General features: G+C 47.4%; 2 protein-coding genes across 3 annotated transcripts in view; one reads left to right on the top strand and one right to left on the bottom strand.

Moving 5' to 3' along the window:
* The first annotated feature begins 31 nt into the window (after positions 1 to 31).
* Positions 32 to 10,889, top strand: TRAFD1 (TRAF-type zinc finger domain containing 1). Its single transcript, XM_074159683.1, has 11 exons — positions 32 to 81; positions 1,767 to 1,902; positions 1,978 to 2,031; positions 3,225 to 3,498; positions 5,000 to 5,269; positions 5,964 to 6,037; positions 6,236 to 6,454; positions 8,734 to 8,860; positions 9,129 to 9,435; positions 10,002 to 10,074; positions 10,277 to 10,889. The coding sequence occupies exons 1-11, from the start codon at positions 32 to 34 to the stop codon at positions 10,319 to 10,321; spliced, it is 1,629 nt and encodes a 542-aa protein (XP_074015784.1). The 3' UTR covers positions 10,322 to 10,889.
* A 2,702-nt stretch (positions 10,890 to 13,591) lies between these two features.
* HECTD4 (HECT domain E3 ubiquitin protein ligase 4) overlaps positions 13,592 to 19,084 on the bottom strand; it is a 73,188-nt gene continuing 67,695 nt past the window's right edge. For both annotated transcript variants that reach the window (XM_074159899.1, XM_074159900.1), the window contains exons 71-76: positions 18,540 to 18,643; positions 17,400 to 17,621; positions 16,789 to 16,955; positions 16,140 to 16,335; positions 14,980 to 15,202; positions 13,592 to 14,530 (exon numbers count right to left, since the gene is read on the bottom strand). In XM_074159899.1, coding sequence (XP_074016000.1) covers positions 14,394 to 14,530; positions 14,980 to 15,202; positions 16,140 to 16,335; positions 16,789 to 16,955; positions 17,400 to 17,621; positions 18,540 to 18,643 — 1,049 coding nt within the window. In that variant the 3' untranslated portion in view covers positions 13,592 to 14,393. The remainder of the gene's footprint in view (positions 14,531 to 14,979; positions 15,203 to 16,139; positions 16,336 to 16,788; positions 16,956 to 17,399; positions 17,622 to 18,539; positions 18,644 to 19,084) is intronic.

The following is a 19,084-nucleotide window of genomic DNA, read 5'->3' as shown; positions in this document are numbered from 1 at the left end:
GCCGGTCCGCCAGCCCCCGGGCAACAGCACCATGGCCATTGCTGCGGTCACCGAGGAGGAGACCCGGCTCTGCGGGAACTGGTAAGAAACGAAACCGAAGGCTGGGCGGGGGCGGCGGTGCCGGTCCCGAGGGCAGGCCGGGTCAGGGATTAAGTGAGTCAACAGTAAGAGGGTGGTGAGACTCGGGAACAGGCTGCTCGGAGAAGCTGTGGGTGCCCCATCCCAAGGCCACGTTCGACGGGGCTTTGAGCAACCTGGTCTGGTGGGGGGTGCCCCTGCCCAGGGCAGGGGGTGGCACTTTTATGGTCTGTAAGGTCCCTTCCAAGCCAAACCATTCTGTGATTCTGTATTCCCTTGAAATGCTATGAAATAGCAGAAAGTGCAGATTACTATCTTTTTAGAAATGTTTGGGTTTTGGTTTTACTGTGTCACGTATTACTGTCTAATAAAGTAATTTCCCCAATCATTACTCAGGTTTCTGACTTAATGGTTGACTAGAAACCGAAGTATTCAAATAGAAATGAATCACAGAATGGCAGGGGTTGGAAGGGGCCTCTGGGATCATCTAGTCCAACCCCCCTGCCAGAGCAGGCTCACCTAGAGCAGGTTGGACAGGAACACATCCAGGCGGGGTTGGAATATCTCAAGGGAAGGAGATATTGAATGAAGACTGGATTTTCAGTGAGGCAGACATGAAGTACATGATTGCAAGTTTTTCTTTAGCAGCTTTGTGGCTCAGAAGCAGAGATGTAAAAATAGAATCAATAGACACGTATTGTTGTGGCAGTTGTTTCTCTTTGATAACAGTTCTTTAGAAGCTCCAGTGTTGATAATACACTTACTGATAATGGTGTAAGCGCTGAAGTTGCATCTTGAATACAAGCAACTAAAGAAATTAACCTTTTTTTTTTTTTTCTCTCTCTCTCAAAGAGACATTGAAATCCAAACAGTTTCTTGCAACATCAGCCTAGTTTGTTTGCAAGCAGTTGAGACACTGCTGTTGGACTTTGTTGCTTTGCCAGGCTGTTGGCTGCTGGGGATCTGGCAAGGGAGAAAACCCAACAGCTGTTGTGTTTCTGCACTAAGCAATAGGTTATAATGTTAATTTTGGTGTTTTGAAGGCTGATTTCTTGCGTGCAGGGGGGGAGGGATACATCCCTCTAGAAATGATCTAGAAATGATTCTGCCTGTTTGAGGCAGGAATAAGGGCTAAGCTCCTGCTGCCGCAGTTCTTTTTGCACCTTTTGTGTTTGTAAGCCTTGCGTCCTGCTCAGGAGAGGGAAACGAGGATCTCAGAAATGGGGTGAGTTGGGGGATTTTGGCTGCAGAGTAATACGGTTACTGCTATCATTCCCTGAACAGAGCTGGCCTAACAGGATCTGTTAGTTATTTTTTTCCAAGCAGAGCACTGTTTGACCTCTCATAGGCAAGATATTTTCAGGAAGAAACTTTTATCTTCTCAGATTAGTTTATTAACTTGAACTTGTTTATGCTGTAAAATTTGTCTTTCACGTAGGGAAACAAATCCACCTTGATTTTATCTTAATGCAGCTTGAAAACTGCGACCTTTGCATGCTATATGTGTTAATATTCCAACTATAAAGGAACACGGAGGCCTAGCTGGGCTTTCTTTCTCTTTAGTTACCCATTTCTCTAAATCATGAATTCATAGAAGACTTCATTAGGATTTTTTTTTTTTTGTTCTGAAAAACTGCTTGAAATTGTTGTGTATTTTCTGAAAAGTAACCTCTGTGGCTTTCCCCTAGCACAAAGGATATCCCTGTCGCTAATTTCATCATGCATGAAATCCACTGTAGCAGAAATATCGAAGTATGTCGCTACTGCAGTGAGTCAATCCCAAAGTCTGAAATGAAGAACCATATGGAATCTGAACATGGGCAGGTGAGAAACAGATTTCTCCTCCAAAATGCTGCTGTCTTCTATGGCAATTAATCTAACGAGGTCTCTTTATTGTAGGTTACCTGCAAGTGTAGGATGAAGATAGAAAAAAGTCTCTTGAAGGATCATGAGGTTGGTGGACTTTATATTATTAGACACTTGGAAGATACTCTGTGGTGTTTCCAAGCACTGATTCCTGGAGCCTTTCTGTCAGCCAAGACCTGGATTCCAGCCTGTGATTTCTGCCTTCTTTTTATTGAACCCTGCTTTCGAAATTCACACCCTCTGAGAGGATTTCCAACCACCTTGGTTGGAAGCCGATCTAAAGTGGTGGAGCCTGCTCAAGTCTTCATATCAAAGGGGTATCTGTGATAATTGGTGATTTCATCGTTATTGGTGATTAAGATGAAAAATGGCACACTATTTCAAAAGTACATGACATGATTTACTTGACTTTTCTCATTCCTTTAACATTACGCATTTCTGACTCTGCTGTGTGTTTCAGTAACTCATTATGTCCAAACAGACTTTATAAATAGCTTGTAAAATAAACTAAAATAGGACACAGTGGGATTTTCTGAATCCAGTTGGCTGCTGTCACAGGCAATCTTGTCATAAATGTCAGTACCTTCCCTTCCCATGGGCTCATTTAGAGACAGCTCTGGAAGGGCCACCTAATTCTGCTTATGGCTGAGGAAAAAAGGATTTTCTTTGAAGATATGTCCGGTTCAAAACCCTGGAAGTAGTTTATCCTGCATGTTTGTGTGTAGTGCTTTTAGTTGTGTTTGTAAAGCAATTGATGATGTGTTATTGCAGCATCTGCAATTGCAACATGTATTTCACCTCTGTTTAACACCTTTAGGAGGGCAACGTACCTGTCATGCAGTGTAGGGTAAAGAACATCTGCAAACAATTCTTGTTCAGTAGTAAATGTGCTGTAAATCTGTTGCCTAATAGAACACACACTAATGTGTTTTTTAGCAGTACTCGATGAAATGGGATTAGTGCTGGATGTCAAGACCGTATCTAAAAGCTGACTTCAAAAAGCACTTTGTGAATCTGCTGTCCGAGCCTTACAGATTTTAAAAAAAATGTTCTGAGCATTGGGAGTGCTTCAGCTGGCGTGTTTATGGCTACACAGGTTACACAACACGTTGTTCTTACATTTCTCACGCAGTATCTTATTCCAGGCTATTCTTCCGTGCAGCTTCGGATCTGTCTAAAGGAACAATAGACGGCTCAACTCTTGAGCAAACTGAGAACCTCCCTCCACCTTTGCCTCAGTCTTCCATATGTGAAGAATAATCCCTCTTTCTTTTCTCCAGGCGTCGGCCTGCCCTCTGCGCCCTGCCCTCTGCCAGTACTGTGACATACAGCTGGCTTTCGACAAGCTCCAGGACCACGAGATCTACTGCGGAGCCAGGACTGAGAGATGTGGTGGGTGCGGTCGTAACGTCATGGTGAAAGATCTGAAAGAGCATCCTCCAGTCTGCGGGCAAGAGGTGAAACAAGTGAGAGGGAGCAGGAGGGCGTCTCGCTTTGAGGATGAGGACGCAGATCTGCGCACCCTTCGAGACATTAGAAACCAACTGGGATCAGGTAACGCTGCTGGGCCTTTGTGGAGAACGCCCAGGGTGCTAGAAAAGCAGATTTACAGCAGCTGTGTAGGAGACAAAACACTTTAAGGACATTAGCGGGGAAAAAAGTAAATGTTTCAGCAGCACAAAGAAATCAAAAGCGAGGCAAAGTGTAGAGAAGGGTAATTATTGGCTTCTAATTTGACATTTGGCAGCTGATCCAAGTATAAGGGTTTGTAATTGCTTTATGTGAAAATACTGAATCATGAAAGCTCCAGAGGCCCTGTGAGCGGGGCTGTATTACCGTGGAGTAGAACTGCAAAGGTATCACTGCTGAGGTACCTGGCGTGAAAGCCCAGTCCACTGCCTGTTCCTTTGTCTCAAAGCATCCAGCTTAAAAATTGGAAATTTTTAAAATTGGAGTTGTTTGCTCACTGCAAATTCTATCCGTTTTTGTTCAGCATCTGCACCCCTCTCTCCTATAGTTCAGTAGAAGGGTAGGTGAGATCTGGATGTGGGTTCACCTATGAAGTGCTGGGCATTTCTGCAGTAACATCCTGCTGGGACATAGGCTGAGACTGTTATCAATGCCCTTGCTCTTTCCTAAGCCTCTGATCTCTCACCTCCACGTGCAGAGGGTAATGTCACGCTTAAGACATGGCCCTTCCACGAGCTCTCGGCTGAATCTGCGCTCTGCTTTTTGCTGGGGGCCACTCAGAGGATTTAACACCGTGGAATAAATTACAGTCTTTGCTGCAGAAGAGTGCCCAGCTTGTAGAAATAACTCCAGGGCTTAGTTAATAAAGCTGAATAATCTGGAGAGCTGTAACTTCCAAAGAGTGTTCACAAATAGTATTTTTAAGCACATGTAAGCTTTGTTTAAAATTCTCATGTAATCAGTACACAGGAAATATCAGAGAGATTTGAAAGAGGCCAGCGCGGGTGAGGAGCACTCGGCCTCTCTTCAGGCATCATCAGTTGAGTCTTGGGCCCTGTTCTGGAGCCTTGGTTTTCCTTTTGGTGTAGCTCTCCTACCAGAAAACATTTCATGGTGTTCTTCTGTAGATGCATAATTCCCACTGTTGTCAAATAGAATATCATTAAAAGGAATTTGTTTTCCCGTCCATATACTGAAAAAACAAAGCTGAAGTGTTCCAGTTTGTAAAAGGGATGAGATTACAGTACATTAATCGGACCTTGTTCATAGTGTAGGTCACAGGAGGTTCCTCAGTCACTTCGTAAAGCTCCCAAGAAGCTTAAGTTCAAGCTTTTGGAATAAGAACAACAACTTTCTTCTTTTTTTTTCTTCCTTTTTTTGCTTGTTAAAATCAAAAATAGGATGTTTTCCTTCTTCCTCCTGAATTTGATACAGCTGTCCTCCTAGGCTTTGAAATGCTGACCTCCATGAGTGTCCTCACGTGTGCGTGTGAAAGCCTCGTGGTTGAGCTGGTTTAATGGGCAGAAGAGAACTGCTTGTTGCGGGTTTAATGTTCACTCAAATTGATGATATTTCTCTTTTGAAGAGGATGAACTGGAGCAGTTGGAGAGAAATGAAAATGCTCGTTCTGCGCTTTATGAAGAGTGGAACCCCGACTTAGACTACGTGCTGGCTCTTAGCCTACAAAATGAGAATTATTCTCACAATAACACCGCACCTGAAATTCCCAGGGACTTCTGGGAAAACTACTACACCAAAGAATCCGTGCCATCAGCCTGTCTGAACGAACCAGACAAGTCAAATATCTTCTCCTGTGACTCTTTAGTGTCTTTTAGCACAGCAAACCACATAAAAAGTAAGTATAAACTCCGTTGTGGTTGGTTTTTTTTTTCCCCCTTAAAGTTTGAGGGAAGGGAGAAGGAAAGAGGATTTTGGATTTGGAATGTCAAGGATTATCTGGGTATTTTATCCTCTAAATCATTTTTAGATAATTGATACACGGGAGATTAGACTCTCCATCAGTACCATTTTTCCTTCCTTTCTTAAATTTTATCTTCTGCTCCCTCAAAACTTAGCAGTATTAGTGTTTAAAAGAATTTCTTTCAAAGAGCTATTACTAAAGCAAGACAGCAAGGGAAGAAGGAATAAAAGCTCTAATGAGTGTCTGACCTTGATCTGTGGTGAGAGCTTCGTAACAACTTTCCCCTTGAGGTAAACAGGAAGGGAGGATCTGGGGGAGTCCTGAAGTGCCAGCTGATTTTGAAAGGAGAAATGGAACTAAAGGATTTATTGAAGGCAGTAAGAGGCTTTTTTACCAGACCATTCGATATATCTTTGACCCCAAAATGTTGTTCTCGCTCTGGGTGATGTGATTTTGCTTATGTGAAACTCGGCAAGTGGGACTGGAGTAACTGTTCCTGTAGCATTTGCTCTGGGTGCTGTCCCGTGGCACGGAACGGGGGTCTGGTGCTTAGGAATTTTGCAGATAAGTCGACCCAACTGCCCTAGACTTCTCATGGTAGAGGAACAAACCGTTACTTACTTTGCAGACGACGAGATCATCATGTTGCCGTGTGAATTTTGTGAGGAGCTGTACCCTGCTGAAGATCTGATTCTTCACCAGGTTTAGTACCTTCTTCTATTGTATTATCTCGGGGGTTGCAGTAAAGGCTTCTTTGTGCTACCGTGACTGAACACGGGCGCAGTCTTCACTCAGTGACACTGCCAGAGCTCTAGCAGTTTTCTCTTTGCAAGGCATGGTTTCTAAAGCCCATCTGTGCTCAACAGGACAGCTAATTTTTCCGTGTTGCTTGAATAACAGACAGGTTGTAACCCAGCAAGTGCCTTTGCCTCGTTCAGTAAAAGAAGTTCTTCTCCGAATCCACGAGAATATGAAGGTCTGCGTGCTGTTGGGTTCAAGGGCTGGAGGTCTCTCTCTTCATCCCAGCCCCAAGCTGTCCAGGCAGAAGGAGATCCCGTGATGATCCCGTGTGAATTTTGTGGCATCCAGCTCGAAGAGGAGACTCTCTTTCATCATCAGGTACAAACCAGAACTTGACCTGTTGTATCGCATCCAGTTGCTCAGGACCTGTGCCAAGTCCTGCGGCCTCTTGTTGTGGCAGGTTTCAGGAATCCAAGTAACTGTCCCTTGTGTCTGATCTTCCTAAACAAAGGCTCTCGGGTCCCACCTAAGGTGGTGTGGCTCTTACTGAAAAATAACCATTGTTTTTGAAAGCCTTTATAACAAAAGCTAAACAAAAGGCCCCAAAATTGCACAATATAAATGTTTGACTTTTATACGTAAAAGTTCTGTTGAAACCAGGATGTATGAATCACAGCTGAGGTGGGAGAGGAACACAAGCGTGTGAGCTGTGTAGGAGAGGAAGTAGGGAACTCGGACTACGCATCTCAGAGAGGGAGGAATGTCTCAGAGGGTGGATGTAAAGAGAGAGAGGAAGGGAAAGAGCGGGGACATAGCGCAGTCTTGGCCTAGGGTGGAAGTGGTGGGTTTGTGAAGTGTTGGGTGCTGCAGAGGGGTCACCAGGGTGTTCCCATTCTATAGAATCATAGAATTGTCTAGGTTGGAAGGGGCCTTTAAGATCATCCAGTCCAGCCATCAACCTAACTCTGATAAAACTAATCACTGATCACTAAACCATGTCTCTAAGCACTACGTCAACCCGTCTTTTAAATACCTCCAGGGATGGTGACTCCACCACTTCCCTGGGCAGCCCATTCCAAGGCTTAAGAACCCTTTCAGTGTCAAAATTTTTCCTAATATCCAATCTGAACCTCCCCTTGAGGCCATTTCCTCTTGTCCCATGGCCTGTTCCTTGGGAGAAGAGACCGACCCCCCCTGGCTACACCCTCCTTTCAGGGAGTTGTAGAGAGCGAGAAGGTCTCCCCTCAGCCTCCTCTTCTCCAGGCTGAACACCCCCAGCTCCCTCAGCCACTCCTCATAAGACTTATTCTCCAGACCCCTCACCAGCTCCCTTGCCCTTCTCTGGACCCTTCTATACATCGCTCTGATACTGAATGAACGCAAGGCCTTGGTGCTGCCAAAGCTGTTCCTGCTTTCAGAAGGCTGGGCAGACACCAGCTCGACCACCTGATCTACACCTGGAGAGCAGATTTGGGGAGCCCTGTGCGCGTGGGAGAGACAGTGCTCTGGAATTCGCTGCTGTTACAGAGGAGCTTGGTCATTTTGTGTTTGGCAGAAGGAATGGGGAAGTGAGCAGTTCTCACAGTCCTAGCTAACAAACTAGCGAAGCTGCAGCTTGTTCATTTGTTTGTTTTTTCTGAGGCCTTTCCTCTCCTGGGTGACAGGAACATCAGTATTAATAGAAATGAGATCTGATAAAATTTCATAGTTTATTCTGCGCTAAATAGTCGTGTTGGGCACGAAGGAGAAGTCCCATCCACTTCCTATTACAATTGGCTGCTGGAAGACTTTTTTGGGTATTTTTTCTCCCTGTCTAACTATTTTGGAAATGCAGAAGGCAAAGACTGCTTTATCTACCAGCTTCTACTATTTTTGGTGACGTTTGTGTACGATAATCGGGACTCGTTAAGAATTAATGATGGGAGCTGAGTTGCAACAGTATAGTTTGTTTGCAATCTGTGAAAGGGATGCCCTGTAGTTAAAGTTCTGTGTTCCGGGTGGTATCCCTGGTATGGAACAAAGGGAACAAACGTTCTCCTTTCTAGTTCATGTTTTTCTTTTGTGTCCTGTGGGTTTCTCTCTTTTTGTTTTGACGTTCTTGGTAATTAACCTGAAGAAAAACATTTCTTCATAACGGCGATAGCCAACGGGGGCACTTCTGTGGGCAGCATGACTCGGAAATCACTTTTAACTTGATTTGTGTCCTTGGATTGGTTTTTTATGATGGTACCAGTGCCAGGCTGACACCAGGAACTTGATCAGAATCAGTGACAGTACTTCAGGGCTGCTTTCCCCGTGCTGGGGCCTGGCTCTGGGTGGTTTTTGGGCGTGAGAGGCAGAAGCTGAAGGAGGGATTGTCTGGTTGTGGGCTGGCAGCGAGGCCCTGGCTACGGGCTGGGTCCGGTCACTGCCTCACGCTGCCAGTTCCATTTTCCCTTGGGTCCTGGGGTGGCTGTTGAAGGTTCCTGAGCTCTGTGTGAGAGACAAGGGGCTTAAGAGACAAGGGGTGTGTCGACAAGCCAGTACCTGCCTCTTCCTAAACACAATTTCCTGCTACCCTGAATCCTTCCGCGGGGTGATGCTCTGCAGTGTTTTTACAGGAATTAGTTGGTATGAGCTGTCATTATTTCAACACTCTGACGTATGTTTTCCTTCAGCACCACTGCGACCTGCGCCCAGCCAGCCCCGCAGGCGGCTTCCCACCCCGGCACCTGCCGGCTCCTCAAGCCAACAGGGAGAGAAGAGACTCGCCAGAGCTGGCTCGGAGGCGAATCAGGCATCAAGGTGCGGGCAAGGCACGGACTCACGCACACGCTTTTCCTTGACGTTTGCAGGAACATTGTGCATGTTCCAAGCTGAATCTATGTTGTTACTGTGTTCTGTCTCCAAAATTTAAAAATCTTCGCTCCTCTACCATTGGTCTAGTTTTACGCGAGAAAGATTAAATCACTGAAACTTGATTTCCTCCCAGATCTTGGTTATGAAGCCCTGTGCTTGGGGCTTCATAATTTATTCTCCCTATTAAGCAAGCGCTGTGTTCTTCTCCTTGCAGGGGATGTTTCTCCTCGGTGCATGGAAGGCTTTGGGCAGCAGAAGCTCAGCTGTCCTGCAGGAGGGACCAAGTTACTGAATAATATGGCAAACATCAGGAATGCACCATTGTCCTCTTCAGCCAGAGCCGGTGATGCTCCCGAGGCCAGAGGGAAGCCCAGTAAGGTGACTGGCAACGAGGGGAGACCGAAGAACAGAGGTGTGAGTGAATCTGCAGGTGGGACAACGCCACGTGCGAGACCTACTCAGAACTTCCGTTCAGAAGCCTTCACATCCAGCTTCTCGAGAACTTCTCCAGCCCAACCAAGGTAATGCCTTCCCTTTTCCTCTTCCAGCAGCCACGCTGGGGCTGCCCTAAAGCAGAAGGGAGCAGTGGCACCGTGGGGGTTCTGTTCTGCTGAAAGTGGGGGCGCAGCCTTTGGCCTGGCTCGTTCTGACCTTCAGACGGCAGCAGCCCCGCAGCAGCAGTGACAAATCCATTCCAGTCCCCTGCCACGTTTGTGGTGCAGATCTGGATTCCCTCCCGTTTGCCTGGGGCTGAAAGGGTTTCACTCAGTTCAGTTTGACTGCTGCTTATCTGGGTTTCAAACAGCAAACTCGGGCTTTTAGATAGAAATAGAATGGACAAAATGGTCACTGGGAGAAAATGTAGGAAAATGCTGCTCTCCGTCCATTGTAGTGCTCTCGGCTTTGGTTTTTGAATGGGATCTGGTTCTTCTGCTGCAAAAATACCTGGGTCAGGGTTCAGGAGGAGGCTGAAGGGCTCTTCCTGGACCTTACGGAGTCTCCCTGGTGTGAAGGACCTGGGTTTGTTCAGCAGGAGCACCGAGATCAGTAGGTTCCTTCCTCTGACAGTGTCCTTGCTCTTCCGCAGCACCAGCAGCACAGGAGGAAGGAGCCCGGGGGCATCAGACGTTCCCGTCGGCTTCAGGCGCAGGAGCACAAAGGTAAGGCCGGGGAGCGGGGGCTTCACTCTGCCGGGCGGGGACCGGACGCCTCCGTTTCAGAGGACGGGGCCGTTACCCCTCGAGTTTGCAATGGTTTTGCCGGGACAATGAGCTGGTTTTACAGTCTTTCCTGCGTCAGTGAGGTTTTCATCGGGGACTCTTTGAAAACAGCATTTTTGCTTTTTCTTCCCCTTCCCTTTAGGCAAAAGCCCAGGGTCCGGCGTCCGATCACCCGGGGGAGAAGTGACCCACCGCTTAGAGAAAACACATTGAGCACCCTGCCTACTGTTGCTGGGCACTCCGGTGCTTGTTTATCCGAGTGCAAGTAAATTCCTGTATCTCCGTGTCATTGAAGACTTTCTATGAATTTAAATTTTTATAGGCAGTGATCATTCTCTCTCTCTCTCTCTCTATATATATCTATATGTATTTTTAATGTGAGACTGTACTACAGGTTTTTACTTCTGTGATCTCCACACGCGACATCCCGCGGCAGCAGACACACCTCTGCCTTGGCACCACCTGGGTTGTTTCCGCACCAGCTCTTTGTGACACCCGGTGACGGGGACAGTTTTGATGTACACGGTGTGTCTCACCGGGGCGATGCCGCGTGTCCCTGGGGGGCTTGGGGGGGGGGGTGTCCATGCCTCGAGCTGCTTGTCCTGGGTGTTCCCAGGGCACCCAGGACGCAGATGGAGGGATTATCGTTGTCAGAGGATAAGCCCTGAGCCCGCGGCTGGTTAACTGCTTTTTAATGCTGTATTAGTCCAGGCTTTTTAAATTCCTTGTAATAAAAATTTATCTAATGCTGTCCCAAACCGTTGCGCAGCAGAAGTCTGTTACCCGAAGTGACGTGGGATGACAAACGCTCTCTGAGGGGACGGTCCCCCGCCTCAGAGGGCTCCGTTAATTTGTGTTCCGCTGTTATTACCGGCATTAGGGCTCTGTTAATTTGCTTTTCGAGCTGTTCGCAGCTCCGTGTGCTTTGGGAATGGGTAACGCACAAGCTGGAGCAGGCAGCTCTTAGATAATGACTGTGGGCATCCGCCTAATTAACTGGGTCCAGCAGATGGCATGAGCAGGGATAATTAACCAGTCACCCTTCTAGGACGAGGCTGGTGCTGGAGGCCCCGTCTCTGCAGCGATGGCTGACGGGAGCGGGGTTTAAAGCAAAGACATTTTACAGAGGCTTCCACCAACCCTAAGTGTTTATTTCTCCAGGAAAAGCAGAATAAAGGTGTTTATAAACAGGTGGGAAGGGACCTCGGGGTGGCATTTCTGGGGAAAGCTGCTCGGGCCAGAGAAGGGAATTGGGAAGGGGAACAAGAGGCCTCCTTCAGAGATCGTTAGTGTGGAAAATAACGAACTCCCAAGCCGCCAGGGTGGCTTAGTCTGTGTTAGTCCTTTGGTGTAAGAAATAACCCCCTTTCTGCCTTCAGAGAAATATCAGCACCCATTGTGCTTCCTTCCCCTGTTGTACAAGATACTGACGTTTCTGTTCCAAGAAAATACAAATCAAAAGTGGGATTTGGCAGCAAATCACCTACAAGTGCATTTCCAGCAGCTCCAACCCCCTGCATCGAGGCACCTTCAGCAGCCGAGGAATTAATTTTTAAATCCTTTCCAGCCCCAAATAAGGACACAGACCAGCTCAAGGGATGTTAAGAATCTCCTTTATGCGAGTGTACACGGTATGGCCAAGAGCACTTAACAGGTTAATGCTGTGTACGGACCCGAGATGGACACACACCAAGCTAGAACTAACACCCAGCTCCAGAGTTTTGCCATTGTTTAGTATAATTTTTTTTACATTCTGAATGAATATCTATTTATTTAAAAAAAAAAAAAAAAAAAAAAAAAATCATCACAAACCAATCTTTGCTTTGACAAACAAGCCTATTACAGACAATGTCAAGTTCATTTAAAGCACAAGGAAGTAATGATGATTAGAAAAGCTTTAATTAAAAGGCCATTTGAGCTGCTGTCGAAGCACTGCAGCACTTCCTTCCTAGTAACGTGAAAAAAAAAAAAAAAAAAAGAAAAGAAAAACCCAAAAAAGCCAAAAAACTCCCTCCGCAACTCATTCTCTTGCAGGGCTCATACCATTCTCCAGAAGAAAACCAAAGTCCATGAAGGTTATTTACTGGTGGGACGTTTTTTCCTGTATAAGAAGCTTCATTTACACGGCGAGGTGTAAACGGCATTGACGAAAAGTTTGTTATTTGTAATCATAAATAATTAACTGTAATAAATACGTATCAAGTAACTTTACAGCACGCTTTTCAGGGCCAGGATGCAGATACGTCCCACTCCGCTGCGCTCTCCGGCAGGAGCGCACAGACATTAGCAGCAGTTTCGTACTCACAGCTGTGCTGGAGCCGTGGAAACGCCGGCGCAGCCTGGTTCTCCGGGCCCTGCCAGCCGGGGATGCGACCGCCGACATTCCTCGCTTTTCCTTCCGGCACCTCTTTTGGGAACGAACCAGCTCCTGCTTCATTTTCCCCCCTCGGTCTCTGCGACTCCAGGTGTGTTTGCGCTTCCTCCCAGCGATCCCTCAGCTGCATCTGTGCTTCTACCAGGAAACGGACAAGAGTCGAGAGTGAATATTCTTCCCAGGCGGAGCCGTTCCCTTGACGGGGCGATAACGCAACGGAGGGTAACGGGGCTTTCCTGACCACGGGATCCGGAGACTCTGAACGCAACAACTACCTCTACAACTGTTGCACACACGTTTTCCCACTCGCTCACAGGAGAACAGGAATATACACACTTGTTTAGGCTTTTCTCTCGTACTCAACATTTTATCTTCCAAGTACCACACACTCATCATTCCCAATATTCACAATAATATACAATAAATACAGCTTTTCCGATTCCCACCGCCACGGAGACAAGCCAAATGAGCGTATGCAGGGACACGATACCAACCCTACAGTACAGTTACACACACCCCATCGCGCCGTGCGCGGAGCACAGGGGAAGGGAAACGCCGCGCCTGAGCTCGGTGCCGGCACTTCACTGACGGGTAGCACCGAGCGGAGCAGCGCTTCCCGCGCCTTCCCTCGGGATCTGCCCGCGGGCGACACTCACTCCTGCCGGGTTCCCGGCCACCAGCACAGCGACGCCCTGCTTTGAACGCGCCCCGTGCAGGGCGGCCGCTTTCACAGGAGTGAAGGAAGATAGAAGGTGGTGACGTGTCCTTTGGGAATCACCCCGGAACGTGGAGAACTGCTCTCTCTCCACGCTCTGCTACTCCCTCTCCGTAGAAAATAGTAGTTTTATCCTCAGATGCATAACTTTGCGCCTCTCCTCCCCCCACCTCGTCCTCCTTGCGGGTGTCACATTCCCAGGATAATTTGCTCTTAGATCAAAGACCATTTTTGAGTACAAAAATGAGTTACAGGTGTTTAAGCACACACCCGGGATTCTGAAAGCCTGTTGGGAAGCGGGATAAAGTCACAGACGATAAGCTTGGACTGTGGTATCTTACACCAGACAGAGAGAAGCCATTTTGTTTCTGCTAATATTTTAATTACAATAAATTATTTTGTTACTAAGCAAAGCAGACATTCAAGAACATCTAGGGCAAGAACCCAACTGAACTGTGGCCCTTTCACTGTTCTTTCGATTATAAAGCTCCCTAAATCAGAAGTGTCGAGCTGAAACCCCAAATTAACAGTGGCGGCTCCCCGTGTGCTTGCTTCTAGTTTAAAAAGTTACAAGAAAACGGTGGGAACGTAAACATGCAGTTTGGCAGCGTATTTTCTGCTCTGAAACTCAAGCAAGTGCTAGAAATCCTGCACGATCCCCTGCCTGCCACGGACGAGGCAGCGTGCCCTGGTCCTGGGGGTGCCCAGCAGCCATTCCCTCCCCCCGCACCCGATTCCTGCCATTTTTGTACTCAAAAATGTTCCAGGGGAGAGCGATCTACGAGCCTTCAACCTCCGAGTGCTCCCCGACTCCCGCTCTCGGGTTGTGTTCGCCTGGGTGATACCGTTCTAAATTACAAAATTAGAAATGTACATGTTTTAAAGGTTTTTCAAAATTAAATTATACACAAACTGGTCTTTACTAAACTATCCTACAAATATTCCACAAACAAGGCAGCAAAAGAACCAGTCCACCACAAAGTCTACCAATACAAAATGTAAGTCTTCCAGTAATTATTGTAACGGGAACACAAGTTCGGAAAATAAATTAACCTCCAGCTGGTCACACAGTGTTACAGGAGGTATTTTTTTTTATGTGAATTGAAGAGTTTCCGTCATCGGCAGAGTCATGGAACAATCCGGTCACCTCTCGGCGTCCCCTCGGCCCCCTCAGCCGCTGAGCGGATCCTCCCGGTAGTGGATGGCGTATCGCAGCTTCTCCAGCATGATGTCCAGCGAGGAGTACTGCGGCAGCTTGATCATGAACATGCACGTCTCCACGCGGATGTACCGAGAGTCTGGAGAACCTGCGGGGGAAGCAGCGCCAGACGGGCTGTGAGCGCACCCTCCGCTTTTCACCACCTTCTCCAAAAGCGTCCCCTGACCGAGCCGTATCGGAATAAAAAGATCCTTGCCTGTCTCCCCCAGGCCTCAGACACTGCTCTCCTCAGGCCTGTATTTTCCAATCGGCCCAATCATTTTAAAAAGCATACGAGACAAACGTTACCCAAAGTCTCTTATTGGGTCTAAAGGGCAACGTTTTAAGCAGTTAGGTTTTTTTTAAATTTTATTTTTACATGGTTTAAAACCAGGTCCGCTCTCTTCTTATTTACAGCCATAACTACCTGCCTCTCCTTTGCCGTTCTTTCTGCATTAAACACCTGTTTAAATTAAAACCGGGGGACCCAAAAGCTCGAACCCCGATGGGAGCAGAGCTGATTCTCTTTGCTGTAGCAGACGGGGGGGGGGAACATACCTGCGGCTCCGTCAGGGGGGGCTATTTTCATGGGGTACGGCGGGACGTGGGCGGTGTCAGGGCCCCCGTCTTTGCAAGGGCAGGTGAAGGGGATCCGCTCCTGGTTACAGGCGAACTTGATGAACTTGCAGAGCTCCTCCTGAGTGAACATCTCCAGCGCGCTCCAGAAGAACTCGATGTGCTGATCGGTCTCCATCAGACCCACCTGGTACATGGTGTGTGCCTACGAGAGAAGAGAAAGCAAAGTGTCCACGGCTGCTTTCCTCCCCCTTCATAAATCCTCCCCGCTGACACGCTAAGGGGACGGAAGGAGGGGTAACTCCACCTCTCTCCCCAAGTTCTCTCGCCTTTTCAAAATCATTAGGAAATTCAGCCACGGTAGAGTGTTACAATACGTGGGTTTGTATCTTTTTAGCCCATCAGCTCCTGTACAAGGCTGGTCTCGGTGTTTCCCCTGCAGGGCTGGTACCGTACATCGCTATTTTGTTTAAGGTGCAGGCCTGGGGCAGTTCAGCATCGCTGCTGTGTAAGGGAAACACAAAGCTACACCAACACCCACGGCTGAGAATGTCCTACAACTTCTGACACAAGAGAACAGTTCTTCTTGTGGCCTAATTCTTATGGTAACGAAATGAAAGTATTTAGAATCATAGAGTGGTTCGAGTTGGAAGGGACCTTAAAGATCATCGAGTTCCATCCCCCCTGCCATGGGCAGGGACACCTCCACTAGAGCAGGTTGCTCAAAGCCCCATCCAGCCTTTAGGACCAGAAATTGCCTGTTACAGATTAATTTTAGATTTTCCGAAGTTACTTGCAATTCAATATGGGGGTGGTAGCTCTTTCAGCCCTTACTTCATGTGGCAAATATTAAATAAATCTCATTAAAATGGAGATAGATTTAAAATGTCATGTTAAAAAGCGAATTAATTACTCCTCTCTGGAACAAGCCCCACTCCGAGTATTTCCTCAATCCAGTGAAATCTTAAAAAGTTTCCTTGGGGGCAAAGAGGAGTGTCCAGGTACGGGCCAGCGCTCCCTAGGGACCACCCTGGCTGTATCACAAGCAGAAGGTTCTCCCCTAACACTTTCCACATGGGAGGGTCCTCTCCACCATGTGTCAGAGGGGTAAGTTTTGCCAAAGCAGCTGCAGTTCTCCCCACCTTGAGGAACTCCAGGTTGATGTATGGAAGCCCACACGTCCTCAGCTCCATCTCCAGAGGGGTCAGCGTAGTCAGAAGCTGGAGGGGAATGATGGAGCCAAGCCCAGCACGCACGGCAGTCATGCACTCCGGAGTCTGCAGCTCCCGCATCCTCAAGCTCCGGATCGCCGTGGCGTACACGTCCTTGTTCTCCCACCTGTAAGGGCAGGGATTCAGGACAAGAAAGGAGAGTGCGTAAGAGCCCTCTCGCCCTGCCCCAGGCCATTTCACACAGGAGGGATTTATGGGGAGATTCTGCTCTTGAATAATCGAGAGCGAGCATTAAGCTGTTTGCATTCTGGCGCTTCTCAATTTAATTCCACCTTCCTCAGCTTCCTCTTCCTCCCTCATGCTTGCCCATCTCTTTAAGCCTCCTGACTGGGGGTGTTTGCTGAAGGCTGGGAGCAGCTGATGAGCGCTGCTCCTCAGCTCTGATTCTCACAGCACAAAAGGCAGTAAATAGCACGAGTGATGTCAAACTCCTGCCAACAAATATAAGTCTTTCCCAGATCGCTCCAGCCTTCAGGCTTGTTACAAAAGCATCTCTGGAGAGCCCGGTGCTTGGAAAACGATTCCAGTGCAACATACGGCCAAGAGAGCCGTTACTTACCCCACCGGGATGTGCCTGCCCCTGGGACAGAGCTCCACTTCCTCCCCCGTCATGGTCAGGTAGGTGAATTTGCAGCACGGCTTGTTGGGACAGTCGGGGCTCTCTGTTGCCAGATGCTGAGAAGCAATTTCTGCACAAAGAGCTTCCAGTTCTGTCTCATCGTTTATCTGTCATGGAACACAAGGAGAGAATCTGATGACCACCAGGTCGCAGTACGTTATTCTTGTGGCTCATTTAAGGTGTCACCACAGCGTACAAAGTGCACTCGTTAGATCATTTGGAGACTGCACAGACAGCCAAAGCCAGTAATTGCTTTGGTGGGTTGTTTTCTGGTTTAGCGCTGCCAAGTTCCAGTAAACATTTCAGAAGCCTTAATTCCACTGTGCCTGGCAGCAGAAGAGACCGAGCAGCTTTTCCAAGCCTTCAGGAGGGAAAATCCTGGCCCCAATAAGATGAATCAAAGCCCTTCATGACCCTGCACACATGAAGAACATCTGCTAGCAGCGAGGCCTACCACTACCACGTAGGGTAAAGTGAACAGCTGTTAGAACAGTGTGCTTACGGGGGAAACTCTGAAAAAAAACAGGAAGGAAAAGAAAAAAGTTACTTACGTTTTCAAATTTTTTGACATAGTTGTAGGTGAGGATATCAGCTTCCTGCAGATCAACGTCCGGATCCAGTGGCTCTCCCACCAGGGTCTTCCAGAAGGAAGGCAGGAGGTCAAGCGGCAGAGGAACATCTGCCCGAATTGCAATACCCAAGAGCTGCCCGAAGAAATGGAATAACTGCTCCTCCGCGTAGGTTATAGGGCTTGGCGTCAAAATGTACTTCCCCTGCAGAAGGAAAAACAGAGTAGAGCACACAAAGAGGTACCTAACGACTGACGCACACCCTGCAGGTCCACAAATTTACAGGCTTGTACAAATACTGACTTGAGCATGATGAATACTGTTTAGTTGGCTACAGAAGGACTGGCTCAAGTGTGGATCGGAGTCTGTATATAGTATAGACCGATATTATATCACATTATCTTATCACTTAATGATCAAAAGCAATACCGTTAAGAATTAAGACTTTTCTGTATTTGTGTTACCCGTTCGATATCTAAACCTTTCAAGTGGTGGGAAGTTTCTGAAATACAGCCTGGATGAGCAAAGCCAGGTTTGCTACAGAGTTGGTCTTGAAGGAAACGAGCTGCTTTCCCACCTTGTGGATATTCCTAGGAAGGAACTACCTCAACTACTGTAAGGTCTTTGGGCCACAAACTTTACCTTGTTTCTGTAATAGATCTACTGGACAAAAGAGGAGGACATAAAATATGCGCTGAACAGCATGGATGGAGAGTCTTGCTCTACCGTCAATTGAATTGACTTTCCTGGTGACATTCCTTGAGTAATCCCAGCAGAATATGACTTTACATAGTTTGGGATGGACAATCTCTAAATTAGACAACTGAACCAGAACAATTCGAAGTGAACTTTGACCACGAGTCTTAATTCTGCCTCGTTTTGCAGTTTTGACTACTTGGCTTCTTTGAGTACCTCCAGCATCACTTGAAGTGCAACAGGGGATTCATCAACAGTCATTTTGGGGTCTATCAGGCATGAGATCTGCCTGGTTGGATGTACTAACAGGGGCTGTTGGGCTCAAGCTATTCTCTGTAGCGCTACCTGAATGTGTCCTACTCCTGTTCAAACACACGCATTCAACGAGAGAAAAGCAACTTCATTCCTTGCATTGAGATATCACACCTTATTCTTATTCACTGCAGAGCTCGGGCACAAGAGGAGAAGGGAGAGCGAGGAGCTCTGTAACTCTTTACAAACTTGCCAAAGGAAGTGACGGAAAGATCCACCTGAAAAAGAGAGTGGCACAAGAATGAAACGGCCTCTGAAGCTCATTACCGCTGCCTTTGCATCCAGAAATTGCCCTTCAGCCTCAGCTTACGCACTTAACCTCTCTGCCTGCAGAGATACGTGGCTTAAACGAGGGTGAGGTAGGTGCCAGATTCACGTGCAAGTCCACATTTAAATAGTTAAATTACATGCAAAAAGTAGTCATTGATTTGCTTCCTGCTGAATTCCCAAGTGCTGCCTCGTCTTCCATCACTCTCTGTGTAAGACTAGCACAAACATTTGTTACACCAGTCGGCTTGCAAATGGAATTCGTTACTTGATTAGAAGATGAATGGTGCTGTCTTCATAACGACGGGGCTAAAAGCAGTGAGACAATGCATCAGAAACCATTACAGATGCTGAGCTGTGGACATCACATTTATCTCTTTATAGATACTGTC

This window comes from Numenius arquata, chromosome 16 (assembly GCF_964106895.1).
Source record: "Numenius arquata chromosome 16, bNumArq3.hap1.1, whole genome shotgun sequence".
NCBI lineage: Eukaryota > Metazoa > Chordata > Aves > Charadriiformes > Scolopacidae > Numenius > Numenius arquata.
This window is presented reverse-complemented; position numbering and strand designations above follow the sequence as displayed.